Below are 14,871 nucleotides of genomic sequence, written 5' to 3'. Positions count from 1 at the left end.
CTAACAACGAAGCCGAGTATGAGGCTATGATTGCAGGTTTAGAACTGGCTAAAGGCTTGGGAGCCGAAATCATAGAGGCCAAATGAAATTCTCTCTGGTGGTCAACCAAGCGAATGGAACATTTGAAGTTAAGGATGACCGAATGCGGAGATACCGAGAAAAACTGCCAAGCCGGTTCAAGGAATGGACGTTGGAACACGTGCCTCGGGATCAAAATAATGGGGCAGATGCCCTTGCAAATTTGGGATCATCGGTAGAATCGGATGGGTTCAATTCTGGAGCAGTGGTGCAGTTGATGAGATCGGTCATAGAGACTGGTCATGCCGAGATAAACTCAACCAGCCTCACTTGGGATTGAAGGAACAAATACATAGACTATATTCAAACAGGAAAGCTACCGTCTGATGCCAAGGAATAAAGGGCCCTCCCAACCAAAGCAGCTAGATTTTGTTTGGTTGATGGCCAGTTATATCGAACGTCATTCCACGGCCCCTTGGCGAGATGTCTAGGTCCGGGAGAAACCGACTATGTTATGAGGGAAATTCACGAGGGCACCTGCGGAAACCATTCGGGAGCCGACTCACTGGTCCTCAAGCTTATCAGAGCATGTTACAATTGGAACGAGATGGAGGAAGACGCCAAAGCCTTTGCTCGAAACTGCAACGAATGCCAAAGGCACGCTCCGTCAATACACCAACCCGGGGAAAAACTCCATCCTATCCTTTCTCCATAGCCATTCATAAAATGGGGTATGGACATAGTGGGGCCTTTTCCATGGGACCCAGGTAAGATGCAATTTATTTTACTTATGACTGATTATTTCTCTAAATGGGTTGAACCTCAGGCACTCGAAAAAGTCAGGGAGAAAAAAGTTATTGATTTCATTTATGACCACATAATCTGTCGATTCGGGGTACCCGCGGAAATCGCATGCGATAACAAGAAGCAGTTCATAGGCAGCAAGGTCAACAAGTTTTTCGAAGAAAACAAGATCAAGAAGATCTTGAACACCCCATATCACCCAAGCGCGAACGGCCAGGCTGAATCTACCAATAAAATTATACTGCAGAATCTAAAGAAAAGATTATCCAGCTCTAAGCACCGGTGAAAGGAGGTTCTGCCCGAGGTTTTATGGGCCTACCGCACGACAGTAAGATCAAGCACCGAGGAAACTCTGTTTTCCCTGGTATATGGAGCCGAGGCTCTAATACCCGTCGAAGTTGGTGAACCAAGCTTAAGATTCCAATATGCCACTGAGGACTGCTACTCTTAATCTCGTGGACGAAAAGAGAGAAGCTGTTTATATCCGGATAGCCGCACAAAAACAAAGGTTGTAAAGATATTATAACCGAAGGGCTAACTTTAGGCATTTTCAGATTAGGGACTTGGTGCTGAGGAAAGTCACACTCCACAGCAAGAACTCCCACGAAGGTAAACTAGCCCCGAATTGGGAAGGGCCATATCGGGTCACCGGAATAACCGGGAAAGGTTCCTATCAGCTCGAGAACGAAGACGGAAAACAGTTGAAAAATAACTAGAATATGGCACACCTAAAGAGGTATTACTGTAAAAGGTACGAATCACTTTTCTTTTTGTTTTTTCTTCTCCCTTAATCTAACCATGCAAGGATACAACCTAAGGGGTATCGGGAGCAGCACAGTGGAAACCCGAGATTCATAGACTTAAGGCTGAAAGCATGTGCTGCACTCTTTTTCCCTTCGACCGTTTTTGTCCTGAAGTGGGTTTTCCAGCAAGGTTTTTAATGAGGCAGCACTGAACTGCGTGTTACGCGAATAGAGCAGACCGATCAAAGATCAAGGACTGGAGACGGCACATATCGGATCAATAGTACACGAGCCCTCACATTTCGGACTCGAATACTAGGGGACTACTATACCCTGGGCTAAGTGATAACTATCTAAATCCAAGGCTTGAACGATAGGACCAGATGTAAGGACCAAACGATCAATTGAATCGTGTCCAATTAGTTTCTTCTTGCCACGACAATGATTGTAGTTACATCTCTGGTCGGTTCATCAATAAAAATCTTATCTCGATCAAGATAATCTAGTATTGCCAATATTGCATTTCACTGGACCAGACTCCTAAGTATGTGAACTACGTAAACTTAACAAACTATGGTCTAAATAGTTAAAGACTACGGTCTAAAAAATTTACGCAAACTTAAAATACTATGGTCTAAACGGTTAAAGATTACGGTCTACAGTTAAATACTACGGTCTAAAAACACGAAAAATATTGTGATCCGGTCTATCTTGCCATGTATAAATAAAACAATGATCAAAGTCAACATGGACTAAAAACTGGATCACGAATCATTACAACTTAAATTTTATTATGGCTGAAACAATAATGCAAGCCAAAACAATGGCGTGAATCGGACAAACTACAAACCGAGGAACACTTTATAAAAGGCAACGAAAAGCGATGAATAGGTAGAATGAAAATATTTCTTTATATATATATATATATATATATACACATAGAGGATTTACAGAGGCTCAAACAAACGGCCTTAAAATAAAAAGAAACATAAGGCCCCTAAGCCTAATCTTCACCCGAGCCTTCAGTCTCTTCCTCGGCCGACTTGAGGTCAATATCCGAATCCTCAGGATCGAATAAAGCCTTCGCCTCTGCTTCGAGCCGCTTGGCCTCCTCGATAAGATCTGATAAATCCACTCTGGTGGCTTGAATTTCTTCGAGATAAACACCGCACGTACTAGGCTCGAAGATCACTAGCCTTCTCGGTAGCGGTCATGTCGGCTTTATACTGGTCCAACATATCGTCATAGCTCGAGATTTGGTCAAGGGATCTTTTATATTCAGCCCGCATATCGGTGATATCCCGGCCCAGTCTATCTCACTCTGCCTCAGCCGCAGCAAGTGACGACCCAAGTTCATTAACCTGCTCCACCATCACTCGAAGCTGCTCTTTAAGAGCACCCCGCTCGGCAACAGCACCAGTTGTCGCTTCCTGGAGGGTATTGAGCTAGGATTTGATCCCATCAAATTCCGCCCGAAGTTGATCAATCTGGCTAACGTAAGCTCGGGCATGAGAGGGAGGGGCATTAGCATCAGCTACTAAAGGTTTATTATAAACTTCGAAAGCCCTTAACTTCTCTGTCAGCTGGTCATGTTCATGTTTGGCTTCGGTAGCCTCATTTGGAGACGCTGCCAAATCTGATTTAAGGGTAGAGAGATCTGGGAGAGTCGAGATATATTCCAATTTCTGCCCATAGAGATCCATGAGCTCATCCACTTCCTGAGTTTTCCTTTTGAGTTCCTCCTTGAGCCGATCCACTTCTGACCTAAATCGGTGGAACCTTGCATGATGAAGCACGGAGGCCTGTAAGGAAAAGAGGAGCAGTTATTAAGATGGGGCAAGAAAATAAAGCTAGGTGAAAAAATTAAAGAACAAGACATACTCGGTTCAAAGCCTGCTGAGCCTCGTTGAAAAGACAGGTTTCGCTGACTTCAGCCATTTTCTTTCGGTCCTCTTAGGACACTAGAGGGTACAGATAGCTGGCCAACCCGACCGGCCCCGACAACATGTTCATATCGGCCAGCACCTTAAAAGAGATCAACCTCTTCCGATTTGGGTCGGCGCTGGGGGCAGGAAAGACTTTCTCCAATTTGGGACCGGAATTAACCCTGAAACGGTTGGCCACGGGGATGGATAAATGTTCGAAGCCCGACATGCCAGGTATGGGTATCTCGTAACTCCCATAAGTGGTTGTCCCTTCCGGCCCTGTTGACCCCTCGATTATTTTATTTTTAGCTTTAGCATCGTCGGTGGAAATATCCACCAATCGAGGGGAGAGTCCTGTATGCAAATAATTATCTCAGCCGAAGCCACAGCTTGTATCGGGAGGACAGAACCAATACCATACAAAGGCAAAATGTTAAGTACCTTTGAACCCGGAACGGAGGGAGTTGTCCTCGATCCAGCGGCTGCGGTTTGGAGCCGTCCCGAACCTCGAATTGGTACGGGTTCGATCGTAGCATCTTTGACGTCCTGATCTTCAACTTGACGCTCCCCACGTTCGTCGGTATCGGGATATCCCTCGAGCCGCCGGCATCGGACTTGAGCTTTCCATCAAGGGTGGAGTAATCTCTACAGAGCCGGTCAGATCTTGATTAAGACCCTCATCTGTAAGCCGGCGCTTACCCAACGTCTGGTTTTCATCATCAGAATGATCCGTTAGTTGACAAACAACATCGATGTCCAGGGTCCGGGCCGAGACATCATTCGAAGCGGTCTCTCTGGTTGTGAGCCTCGATCTTTTCCTGGCCTCGGAAGAAGCTCGAGAAGACTCGGAGGACCGTCTGTTCATCCTCTCTGCCTTGTCTCCTTGGTCAGGAGCTTCAATGTTTTGTTCATCGGCTGAGGCCTCAACAACTTCTTGTCCCTGGATTTTGGTGGCCTTTGAAAGACCTGTAAGGGAAAGAAGAACAATTTAAACTTATCGAGCGCGGTATAGCGCATAAGGAAGGCGGAACAGCGCTCTGGTGGAGGGACTTACCATGATTTTCAGCCTCCCACCGGGATCGAGACAAATGTCGCCAGTTGCGGTCGGCATAGGTAAGTTGGGAACAGATCTTCCCGATCCATTCATCAATGTTTGGAACCGCACTGAGGGTTCGAACAAGTGCTATGAGCATTCAAGTAAAATCAAAGGGCCAGTGTAGGTTCAGACATATGACCGTACCGTACCAAAGTAAAGATACTTACGGGTTGGGTTCCACTTCTCGGGGAATGACAACTTTTCAACAGGAATCAGATCCCTTGTTCTGACTCGGACGAATCTGCCCTGCCAGCCTCGGTCTCTATCTTCATCAAGAGCATAAAAGGGAGCTTTTTTGGCTCATTTGGTGAGCTTAATCATACCCCCTCGAAAAACACAGGGACTGTACAGTCGGAGTAGATGGTTCATCGTGAAGGGAATATTCACGTTCGTAGTAAAGTAACGGAGGAGTACAACGATCCTCCAAAATAACGGATGAATCTGGCCGAGGCAAATATCATATCGTTTGCAAAACTTCACTACCACGGGATCGAGTGTGCTAAACGTGAAAGGGTAGGTATAAACGCTTAAATACCCTTCCACATGGGTCGTTACAGCTTCAGCCTGATCGGGAATAACGACCTCCATACCCTTCCACCCACAGTCTTCCTTGACCTGTTCAAGTTTACTCGGGGGTATCGTGCACAAATAGTCTGATATATCAACACCTCAATCTTTTTGTTGAGAAGGTTTCTCAGCCTTGAAATCCCTGATGGTCGCATAATCTTGTGGAATGAAACCTTTCAATACCGGCTCCAATTTTGGGACCGGGGAGGTCTTGCCGATTTTAGTTTTTGAAGATTTTCTTGTCATTACAGAAATATGAAGGTATGGAGACTTGTATGAAGGTTTGAAGATTAGATAGAGAACATATAAGAAGGTATGAATGTATGAACGTATGAAGATATGAAGATTTGCGTATCCAAGCACACGAAGGTAACAATTTTTTTAGTAAAAATCAGAAAAGTAAAAAAGTGAAAGGGGGAGTTTTGCTTTTATAGCGTGGGGCCGAGACGGTTCGCATTCCGTAACCGTCTTCGCAACCAATCGGATCTTGACACGTGCCGATGTCAGAACGACGTGACAGATTTGACATTGATCTTATCTACCTGTGGGAAGCATACATGAGAAGGAACCGGATAGCCCCTCTAGATCATCGAAACATATATAAGCAAACCGGTCTCCCGACGAGACCCAGGTCGGGCCTTGGCACCAATATTACTATGATCCGGTAAAGCTGCTATATCAACCACAAAGAATGTGGTTCCGAACTGAGTACGGTCGAGTGCAAAGAGTAAAACATGCAAACGTGGCAGTCGGTAGCGAAGCATTTCAAATTTGGGTGTACTTCAGAACGAAACGACAATCGATCAAATATTGCAAAGATATGTATAAGAGCGCCAGGTTCAAACAACGCAGATAGAGCACTCAATGAGGTCTAATAAAAAACCGATCTGCAAAATTCTATTAAAATTATTCCACTTCACAAAATCCCGACTTTCTCGGATACATTGGTTCATCAGAAAAGAGAACAAGGCCCTACCCTACGGCCATAAACTGAAAAGGAAAAGAAAGAAAAATAGCTACACCCTTAACCGGCGTAGTAAGCCGAAGGTTGAGAACTTCGGCTTATCCTGTGGGATGCTGCGACGGTACGTGACACCGTCTAGGTATCCCCAAAATCTTCACCGAAAGCAGATGAACCGGGGATATTCAACTCCGACAGATCTTCTTCATCAAGTACTATTGTCGGCGGGGTTTCACCAAAAGGCATTTCCCGATGGTTCTCCATGATATGACGGGTTCGGACCGAGAGTCAACCCCCGAATATCTAATTGGGAAGCTTCCAGTCTCTCTGCGTCCATGTACCCTCGGCGGTGCCAATGTTTTCCTTCCCCGAATGACATTCTCGGCTACGGTCTTTCCCTTAGACACTTTTCTCGTCGGAAGTCCTGAAAATCAAATACACTGGGTTGAGATACGATACAGAGAAATGAAGGTCGAGTGATCGGATTAAGAAATTACCATGGCTTTTGCGTTTCCACCCTTCGGGTGCCATTCTCCTCCAAGAACGGCCTGAGTTACGGGAAGCTCGGAGAAGGGTAACCACCCATTCAAAGATAGTTGTATCGAGCGCAGGTTCAATCGGATTTGGTGATGGGTTCCACACCTCAGGAACATCCATAGACGATGGACGATGAAGTTGAGTTGTACGTATCATCACAAACTGATGAAGCCACCCCCAGTCATAATCATCCTCGGGGTCAATCAGGCTTCGGTTTCCCCGAGGAAGCAGGTGAACAATCCCCCCTCAGATCACCCGAGGTATGTATATATGAAGTAAATGGTCAAGGGTGAAGGCGATCCCGGCCATATTAGCCAACTTCTCAATGCAGTACAAAAGTCTCCAAATCTGTGGAGCGATCTGGCCGATACATACCCGATACCAACGACAAAAGTCCTCGATCACTCGAGGAACAAGGAGAGTAAACCCAATGGCCAAAGGATAAGTGTATGACAACGAGTAACCAACAACATGGTGATTTATTTTTACCCAATTCCCAACAGGGCGAACGTCAACATCTGCGCCTAAGTTGCAGTCTTCCCTGACTACGACAATGGTGCCATCGTCGATACAAGATTCAAAAGTCTCCACCGAATCAAGATGGTAAGAGATTTTGCAGTCGTTCGCATATTTAAATCCTGATGGAAGGATATCAGCAGCAAGAGATTCTAACTCCTTATCATAACCGGCGGCCCTCGTTGGCGACAGAAACGAAGATTGATCTTCACCTTGGGTTAATAATGGAACATAAGCCATTACCGTGACAGGTATAACCTAACAATGGATGATCACGCCTTGATAGAAGAAGGTTCAAAGCTCGAGGAGGGCTATGGGCTTGGTGTGGAAATCACAACAAGGTATTGGGGAGAAGCAAGGTTTAGATTTGAAGAGCGCATATGCATGAAAAAAGAAAGATACATGGGCTTTATATAGAAGAGAAATCAAAGGGTCTTGTAGCATATCAAGGACTCTGACAAACGGCGGTTTCCCAAAAAAGATTTGGCGGCTGAATAATAATGACCTAGCATCGGGCAGAGTGAAGTGTTGACTAGAAGGTCTTGTCCTAGGTAAATGGGTACAGCTGCTCAGCTCTATTTGGGTCCATTTCCCGCAATCAAAATTTCACCTCGGGAAATGGGGGGACTATCTGTATACGGGTAAAACCGAGGATATGGATATACTCGGTTTCCCGATGTTAACGTTATGCTCGGCCGATTTGGAACGAGGCATTAAGGCAGGATGAAGAGTCAGTTAACTACCATGAGGAGAAGACCGGAATATCCGCCCTCAATCGAATATTTTGGCACCAATCCCGGCAACAGATGTCAACAGATTCCTTTCCTTACTTAGAATTGCACTAGGGTTAGGACTCCTCTACTATATAAAGAGGAGGCCCCCATTCATTTAGGTGGCTCTGGCAACACACAGAAAAAAGGAGATCATGTACTAAACAAAGCAATACAATCATCTGAGTTCATTTCATCTTTTCTAAGGCTCTCTTTATTGTTCATTGTTTAAATGTTCGGTCATAAGGATTCGACCTCGGTTCTCAGAACCCGAGGCCAGTCATTATTCATCTCTGGTCAGATCTGCATGTTTCATTTTACTTATTCGTTTATCGTGTAATCTAATCTCGTATTGAATTAAACCACATATCTTTAGCACCGCACATAAATTCAAGTGTTCTCTGTTTTAAGGTTAAACAAATGTAGAATTCTATTTCACGGTATAATAACCATTCGTATTTTGAAAGAGATTTTATGTATTTGAAAAGCTGAAATGGTTGGAGAAATTATTAGCTATAGTTCATCTCTTGTATGTATATGACAACCGTTAGGAGATCTGATTGATAATAACGCAAGCATGTATATATCATTTATTAAATGATCTGATAGTAGAAAATATTATTTATACTGACGTTATATACAACTTAAACTACTCGTTAAAAGAAAGGTAGAATTTGATGCATTGCGCAATTTTATAGAGCCTGAGATCCTCATTTCCTTTTGGTAGTTGACCTTATAAAATTTAGTTTGGTTTGGTAACTCCATTTATATGTCCTCTTTCCTCTTGGCTATTTTCTTTTTGTTGGTTCAGATAATTTCATGTCTCAACCTTCTTTTAGTGTAAAAACAAGAGGAAGTTAATGGCATGCATTATTAAGCCTATAATGCTTGCTTACTGTGTTCCCTAGAGACGTCGAGAAGATAATCCAAAATTGAGAAGTTTTTGTCATAAAAGTTGATTTCAAACTAGGACAGATTTAGGGCCCGTTTGGCTATAAATATAAAAAAAAAATCACTTTTTTTGAAATTTTTGAAGTTGGAGTTGGAGTTGTGTTTGGGCATAATTTTTGAAATTGTAATTTTTGGTGAAATGTAGTGTAAAAAAAGATAAAAAAAAATAAAAATTTTGAAAAAATAAGTTTTTCTTGTTTTTAGTATTCCGAAATACAACTCCGGAAAAAAGTGAATAATTTTTATGACCAAACGCTAAAAGTAAAAAAAGTGGAAAAAAAATTCGAAAAAAAAGTGAATAATTTTTATGACCAAACGCTCACTTAGAAGAAAACAAATGTCATGGGTGGGTTTTGCTTCAGGGAAAAGGAAATGAAAAAAAGTCAATATAAATGATAGAGTGTCGGATTTAAAGTCTCAGGCCATGAGTGGATAACAAAGTGAAGGCGTGAAACACGTGACATTATTGTAGAGAACTTATGGACATTAGTGTCTCCTTCAATCATATCCAAATAAAAAATTTGAGGTTCCACCTTAATTTTATATTCCAGTACCAACTATTTCATAGTAGTGGAGTCAGGATTTTGAGTCCGGAACCAAAATGACCCATTAAAAATTAAAGTGAACCAAAATATCCCCAAAAACAAAATTTGGTATAAAAGTACCTTTAGCGCTAGGGGTGTTCAAACGAGACCGAAAAACCGATCCGAACCGATAAACCAAGTCAAACCGATTTAATAAATCGAAAATCGGCTCGGTTTGGTTTGGTTTGGTTTTAGATTTTTAAAAACCGATAACATTTGGTTTGGTTTGGTGTTACTCATAAAAAAAATCGAACTAAACCGAACCGAACCGATAAATATGTACATATTTAAAATATTATATATATTTATATATGTTAATTAAACTTTATCTATTTTTTAACTTCTTCATAATTTAGGACCATTCCAAGAGAAAAGTCTAGCCCATATTCCCCAAGCCCATTTACAGTTAAAGTAAAATAACAATCTCTTACTGAATAGTTAACATAAATAAACTCTCCATGATTACATTTGTCTGTTAAGAGGTTTCTCTGCTGAATTTTCTTATTCTACTTTTTGGTAATTTTTTTTTTTTTTTAATACAAACACATGCTAAATATTCTAAAAAGAAGTTGTGTTTTGTGAGTGCACCATGCACTATCTTTTGTTCCTTTTTTCTCTTTTTCATGATGTCAATTCTTGTCTGTTGTGGCTAGGCTTGTTAAGTGGTACTTTGTGTTGTTGCGTGTCAGCTTCACCACAACTCCACATCAGAATCATCATCAAGGCAACAGAGCTTCGTCCTTTCAAGATGAACAGCAACCGCTCTTGCCGGTTGGCTTGCCATTCTGTTCTTGATTGAAGCAGCCATAGCCATGAAAGCCTGTTCTACATTAGTGGCACTTTTTGCACTTGTTTCCATGAAAGGTATGCCAATTTCATCAGCAAAAGCCTGAGCTGTCTCTGTGGAAACTACCTTCTGTGCTGTGAGATCACACTTATTTCCAACAAGAAGTTTGTTCACATTATCACTTGCATATCGGTCTATTTCACTCAACCATTGCTTGACATTGTTGAAGCTCTCTTGGTCGGTTACATCATAAACCACAATTATTCTGTGTGCACCGCGATAGTACAAGAAGCTTTAATCCCTGTAAGTCTGTAACTTTTTCTTCCCTTTTATTTTTTGGTTACTTTTTGTATGTTCCCTACTCTTTGTTTGTGTAATTATTTTTGTGTCTTTGAAGTTTTACTTGAATGAATTGCTTCTCTAGTCTTTCATCTTGTATGTGTTTTTTATTTTATTTCTCTATTATTTTAGATTTTCTCCACTGATTTAGATTTTTTCTGTTGATTTAGTTTTTATCTAATGATTTTGAATTTCTCTATTTATTTAGATTTTTGGATACTTTTTTTCAGATGGAAACTACAACTACTCAAAAGTGCAAGTTTGTAAATAAGTTTGTCAATTTTTTTGCATTATAAAATATATTATTACAACCCGGAAAAACCAAACCAAACCGATAAAACCGACAAAACCGATAAAACCGAAACCGATAGAATTTATACTATAATGGTTTGGTTTGGTCTGAATATTAAAAAAAAAAACCGCCTTGATTGGTTTGGTTTGGTTTTAGCCAAAAACCGAGTCAAACCGGACCATGAACACCTCTATTTAGCGCAATATAACCAAACTCTCTGTCACTGCGCTATAGGACTCCACCATTTTCCCAAAACAGCCTCTTATTACGTTTTCACACTTTTTTACGTAGTCTAGCCGTAGATTAATCATGCTTTGAGGCTCCGGAACTTCAATATTTTATATACAACCCTACTTATATTTGTCCAATTAATAAGGTAGGCTCAATATTTCAAGGATACGCAAAAGTTTGGATTATCGTTTTAGTGGTTGAAACGTGCTCAAAGTCTTTTTTTGTTTGAAAACTTGTAGTCATTAGCTTTACGTTATTTATCTTTTAGGATTTTGTGTTATTTTTAAATTAATGCTTAACTTTATTTCGAATGTGTCACGTTTTTTTAATTACCAATTTAGGATGTGAAATTATAAATAATAATAAAGACTAAGATAATATTTATAAATATAAATAGATATGCAAAATATATATAATATTTACGATAAACTGTACAACACTAATGTATATACACTATCGAGGATGGGTCCCACATGTGGTATGCCTGAGACTATCCTTAGGCCTAAGGCTCATACCATCCCCACTGCCCTCGTCATCGTCTCCATCGCCCTTTTTCCTCTTAATAACCAGGCGCTCCAAGTCATAATCATCTCCTCTTCCCCTGGCCCGTGCGCCCTTGACTAGAATATGCTTCTTCTTGGGATCTAGTCCAGTTAGCACGGGCAGAACCTCATGCTGAGCTGGATCTGGAAACTCGACCTCTTCCTCATCAGGAGTCGCCACCGCAGGCGTCGAAGGATGAACCTGAAAAGTATATAATAATTAGTACCATTTCTTATTTATATCGAATACATTAACGTTTGTTGAATAATCAAACTTGTGTATCAACGGGCGCCTGAGTAGGCTCCTAAGATGGGTCTGGTGCAGAATATGAGGTAGTCTCCTGGACGAGATGTTGTTCGAAGTCCAAATAAAGGTTATAAAAATTAAATAAATATTTACCTTATATTGAATAAAATTGATTTTAAGTAAAAATCTTACATGTGCCTCGATAGTCTCGAGGAATTTGGTTTAGCGCATTATTTTACTACGCTAAAGCAGTTAACGGCTCTGTCACGGTTAAGTGCTTTAGCGCAGTAAAATACTGCGCTAAAGGTATTTTTGTACAAATTTTTTTTTGGGGGTATTTTTGTTCACTTTGATGTTTAATGGGTCATTTTGGTTCAGGACTCTAGGATTTTCACCTAGGGGGTTCAAAAATATGAAAAAAGTAAATATACGAAGGAGCCAAAGGGGTTCAACATCTACTATATATACATAAAAAAAAAAATTAACCTTGTATATACAGTGTAATTTTTCACCGGGTTCCTGGAGCCTACCTAGCTCCGCTCCTGCTTCTAGGTCGTTTTGACTCAAAGTCCTTTAATATTCATTACTACTCCCTCTGACTCATAATAAGTATCACCTTAGCCAAAAACACACATATTAAGAAATCAATAATGCAACGTGAAGTTGACAAAATTACTCCTATATAATAAAAATAAATTACTTTTTCCTCTTGATTAGAGCATGCACAAGTAGTAAACCTTTTGACAGAGGGAATCCAACAATACCAAGTTTCTATGTGGCTTCTCCAATCATCTCATTTAATTGTTACTTTAACTTGTGACTTTTGTCTAAGGGTAGAGTAGGAAAAAACTAATCAATTTGTGTCTTGGTTTCCTAAGGTGACACTTACTATGAGATAATTGTTTTTTGCTAAGGTGACACTTATTATGAGACGGAGGAAGTATATAATAAGTAACAATCTAAAGATTTTGTAGTCCTAGGTTACATCTCAATTATTTTAGTTGTGCAATTTGCTAACTAAAAGGATTTGCATTTTACTATAGGAATTTAGCTATGCATTTAGTGTTATAGGTTACTTTGTGAAAGTTGGACTATTTAATGGAGTTACTGTTTGACACACAAGTTAGGATGTCTTTTTTGGTGAGTCCGCGATTTTTGTAGCACACAAAAAAAAAAAAAATTAGAACCAAACTAGCGCAAAAAAAAAAAATGTTAATAGGTTTCTTTCACGCACGAATTTCGTGCGTGAAGGAGGCTGACCTCATTTCTTAAACTTCTTCCATTTTTTCTTGGTCTTATTGCAATTGTTTATTAATTGATTGTGTGTACAGTAAAATGCACATATGTTACTGTACCAGAATTATCACGAAAGGCTTGAAAGTGACATTGTAAGAAATTGGAAATTGTTATTAGTATTTTAATTTTCATTATTGAGAGAGGCAGGTATTGTTTACTTTGTTTGTGCACAGTGGCGGATTCAGGATTTTGAGTTCGGGGGTACTTGATAATAATAGAAAAGTAAAATTATCACTTCATGGGTGCTCTATTAACTATTTATATTTATTTTCTTTATATTTTCTATACAGCTATACACTCCGTGACTGAGTTCAACGGGTGCTGGAGCACCCAAAATTTGCTAGTGGGTCCGCCCCTGTTTGTGCAAGGTTCGACCACTATGGAGGAGAGATTATAACAGGGGCGGACCCATTAGCAAATTTTGGGTGCTCCAGCACCCATTGAACTCAGTCACGGAGTGTATAGCTGTATAGAAAATATAAAGGAAACAGATATAAATAGTTAATAGAGCACCCATGAAGTGATAATTTTACTTCTCTATCATTATCAAGCACCTCCAAACTCAAAATTCTGAATCCGCCACTGTGCACAAACAAAGTAAACAATACCTGTCTCTCTCAATAATGAAAATTAAAATACTAATAACAATTTCCAATTTCTTACGATGTCACTTTCAAGCCTTTCGTGATAATTCTGGTACAGTAACATATGGGCATTTTACTATACACACAATCAATTAATAAACAATTGCAATAAGACCAAGAAAAAATTGAAGAAGTATAAGAAATGAGGTCAGCCTCCTTCACGCCCGAATTTCGTGCGTTAAAGGCTCATTTTTTTTTTTTTTTTGTGCTAGTTTGATTTAACTTTTCTTTTGTGTGCTACAAAAGTCACGGACTCCTTTTTTGGTCCGCAAGGGAACAAGAAAAAGTGTCTTTTTTTGCAAGTCTCTTTCCGCCCTTGATTTGCTAAATTATTACTTTAATTGCCCTCATACGTTTTTGTAAATTTAGACATGTCACATGGCATTTTAAACTCCCCAAAAAGGCATAAAAGGTGATGATATCAGCAAATGTTCTACGCCATCTTTTTTTCTTTTTTGCTTTCTTTTCTCTCACATTATACACACAGCTGAATAATTCATGAACAATTTAAAGAAAATTTTGTACATTTGGCGTAGCTTTGACAAAATGTTCTTCAAAGATCATTTTGGTTAGATCTTGTCAAACTTACCTTTATGTCATTTTATGATCCCAAGAACATTCTGATTTATTTTAGAAACCAAAATTGAGTTCTTAATCCCAAAAATATCATTTTATTTTTTTAAAAAAAAAACTAAATGACTTTAAACAACGAATGAATTTGATGTTGTTATACTTATCTTTGATATTGAAATCCGTTTAAGATAACATTAGTATTATATATAAGGGACCCGACACTTTTGTAACCCAAAAAAAAAAATTGGAACCAAACTAACTCTTTAAAAAAAAAAAAAAACTAGGATTCACGCACAGAATCTATGCATAAAAGGACCAAACTTTAACTTTTTGAGTTTGCTCCTTTCACGCACAAATTCTTTGCATGAAAGGGGGTACTTTTTTTTCTTTTTCTTTTTTTAAGCTATCAAAAATCACGTTTTTCCATACTTTGAGCAAAGATTAGTCA

At 39.9% G+C, this 14,871-nt stretch overlaps 1 protein-coding gene across 1 annotated transcript; it reads right to left on the bottom strand.

The window, feature by feature from the left end:
- Window positions 1–10,148: 10,148 nt before the first annotated feature.
- On the bottom strand, window positions 10,149–13,175 carry LOC132639697 (GTP-binding protein YPTM2-like). Its single transcript, XM_060356131.1, has 2 exons — window positions 13,171–13,175; window positions 10,149–10,551 (listed from the first exon to the last, which is right to left on the bottom strand). Exons 1-2 carry the CDS (start codon window positions 13,173–13,175, stop codon window positions 10,164–10,166), a joined length of 393 nt encoding a protein of 130 aa, XP_060212114.1. The 3' UTR covers window positions 10,149–10,163.
- Window positions 13,176–14,871: the final 1,696 nt, after the last annotated feature.

This window comes from Lycium barbarum, chromosome 5, assembly GCF_019175385.1.
Source record: "Lycium barbarum isolate Lr01 chromosome 5, ASM1917538v2, whole genome shotgun sequence".
Lineage (NCBI taxonomy): Eukaryota > Viridiplantae > Streptophyta > Magnoliopsida > Solanales > Solanaceae > Lycium > Lycium barbarum.
Note: the sequence above shows the minus strand (reverse complement) of the source record. Positions and strands in the feature narration are given on the sequence as shown.